Here is a 2,500-nt window from a genome sequence, read left to right on the forward strand (position 1 = left end):
TATACTATTCTGTGAATAGGAGTTGCCAAACATGCGTATGTGTTAAAATGTGTGTCTGTCAAGTTGTGTGTGCTTATAGGAGTAAGTGTGTGGGCGCGTATGTGTCTGTGTGTGTCTGTGTGTGTGTGTGTGTGGGGCAGGTGGTAATTATTTCTCCTATTAATTGTCAAGGCGAAGATGGATGGCCATTGCATTTCCCATTACACGATTCTTGCACACCATACATTCTCTCTCTCTCTCTCTCTCTCTCTCTCTCTCTCTCTCTCTCTCTCTCTCTCTCAGTCACACACTTTCACTGCACAGCAAATACGCTTGGCCACACACATTTAGATTGAACGAGTTTGCTCACGCACGCACACATGCACACACGGGTGTCCACACACACACACACACACACACACACACACACACACACACACACACACACACACACACACACACACACACACACACACACACACACACACACTTTTACACAATTGTATGAATTTAAATCTAATGTGCATAGTACTATTATGCTGTGCATAAGTATAAAAGATTGCAAACACTTATTGCCATCAATAAGCACAGACAAACACACCTGTAATGCACATGTTGTTGTAAGAGTAATTTTAGTGAGATTTTTTTTTTTTTAACTTTGAATCATGTTGTTGTATGCGTTCTTTTGTCTCCTCCGGGCCTCCGTAGGTACCTGCTGAAGCCGGACTTCATGAGGCGTTCTGACCGTATGTTTGACCCCTTCTCGGAGACGCCGGTGGACGGGGTGATTGCCGCCACCTGCAGCGTCCAGGTGAGCTATTTTCACGATTCATTATTTGTCGTTATTATGTTATTATTTATTATATTATTATTTGTTATTGTGTTGTGTCGGAAAGGTGATCTCGGGCAAGTTCCTATCAGAGTAAGTGCTGTCCTCTAAGGCAGTGTTTCTCAAACGTGGTCGAGAAATAAATTATGTCATATAATATATATTTGTCTAAATTAATAAAGTATTGCTTAGTCAGTAGAGTCTTTCATCTGCCATTTACGCACAATATAGTAAATTTAGGTCGCCCCGGTAAGCTGCAACTTTGAACGTAGGTGTTACTTTTCTAAGCTTTTGTGGAATCCGATACGATGCCATATTACAGCTTGTTGGTTTGGGGTGCCTTGAAAATTTTCAGGCATTCAAAGGGTGCCTCGCCTAAAAAAAAGGTTGAGAAATACTGCTCTAAGGTTCTAAAGTCTGTGCGTTCTAAGTACATGTGTTGGGCAGGGCTGCAGGTTCGTAGTATGTCTGTGCGTTTGTTGTGTTGGGTAGGACTGCTGGTTCTAATGTACGCGTGTTGTGTTGGAAAAGTGATCACAGGTACTAAGTATGTAGGTGTGTGTGTGTTGTATTGATATATGTGATATCAGGTTCTTACTAGTATGTCTGTGTGTGTGTTATTTTGGAAAGGTGATGTCAGGTTCGTAGTATGTCTGTGCGTTTGTTGTGTTGGGTAGGACTGCAGGTTCTAATGTACGTGTGTTGTGTTGGAAAAGTGATCACAGGTTCCAAGAATGTCTGTGAGTTTGTTGTGTTGGAAAGGTGGAAAGGTGACCTCGGGTTCTAAGTATGTCTGTGCGTTTGTTGTGTAGGAAAAGTGATGACAGGTTCAAAGCTTTGTCTGTGTGTGTGTGTTGTATTGATATAGGTGATCTCAGGTTCAAAGCTTTGTCTGTGTGTGTGTTGTGTTGATATAGGTGATCTCAGGTTCTTACTGTAGTATCAGGTTCTTAGTATGTCTGTGTGTGGTTTGTCGGGTAGGACTGCAGGATCTTAATATGTCTGCGCGTGTGCTGTGTTGATACAGATCATCTCTGGCCAGTTCTTGTCGGATAAGAAGATCGGCACGTACGTGGAGGTGGACATGTACGGGTTGCCCACGGATACCATACGCAAGGAGTTCCGCACGCGAATGATCATGAACAACGGCCTGAACCCAGCGTACAACGAAGAGCCCTTCGTCTTCAGAAAGGTGCGTGTTGGTCAAGGATATAGAAAATGTAGAGCAGGGGTGTCAAACGTACGGCCCGCGGGCCGCATCCGGCCCGCCAGAGGGTTCCATCCGGCCCGGATGTAAAAAATTAAAAAACATTTTTTTTTTACTTTTTTTTTTTTTTTTTCAATGAAATAACCGAAATGCGCAATTACGCCCCTCGGGGCAAAATCGATACCTGCATGACATTAACCCAATGACCCCTCTGTTATACTGTATATATGTAGTAAAGTGCACATCACACTTCTATTATAAATGGTGAATTTGTACTGTAACAGGCATTTGATAAAGCTCATATATTATAGACCTCATATATAGAGATAACATGTTAATACTTCTTATTCGTATTGTATTGGTATTGGTTGTAATTAAATAATAAATATAATTGGATTTGTATTGGTTCCTATTAAGCTGAAATTGGAAACGGGATGTTAGAATGCATGAAAATGCAGGAAATGACATCTAAGAAATATAAAATT

At 41.6% G+C, this 2,500-nt stretch overlaps 1 protein-coding gene across 2 annotated transcripts in view; it reads left to right on the forward strand.

Annotated features, from left to right (window-relative positions):
• Window positions 1-2,500, forward strand: part of LOC134469279 (1-phosphatidylinositol 4,5-bisphosphate phosphodiesterase beta-4-like) — an 86,572-nt gene that overhangs the window by 54,022 nt on the left and 30,050 nt on the right. For both annotated transcript variants that reach the window (XM_063223434.1, XM_063223435.1), the window contains exons 23-24: window positions 688-790; window positions 1,836-2,000. In XM_063223434.1, the coding sequence (XP_063079504.1) occupies window positions 688-790; window positions 1,836-2,000 (268 nt within the window). The remainder of the gene's footprint in view (window positions 1-687; window positions 791-1,835; window positions 2,001-2,500) is intronic.

The sequence above is a fragment of the Engraulis encrasicolus genome, chromosome 18 (genome assembly GCF_034702125.1).
Source record: "Engraulis encrasicolus isolate BLACKSEA-1 chromosome 18, IST_EnEncr_1.0, whole genome shotgun sequence".
NCBI classification, from domain to species: domain Eukaryota; kingdom Metazoa; phylum Chordata; class Actinopteri; order Clupeiformes; family Engraulidae; genus Engraulis; species Engraulis encrasicolus.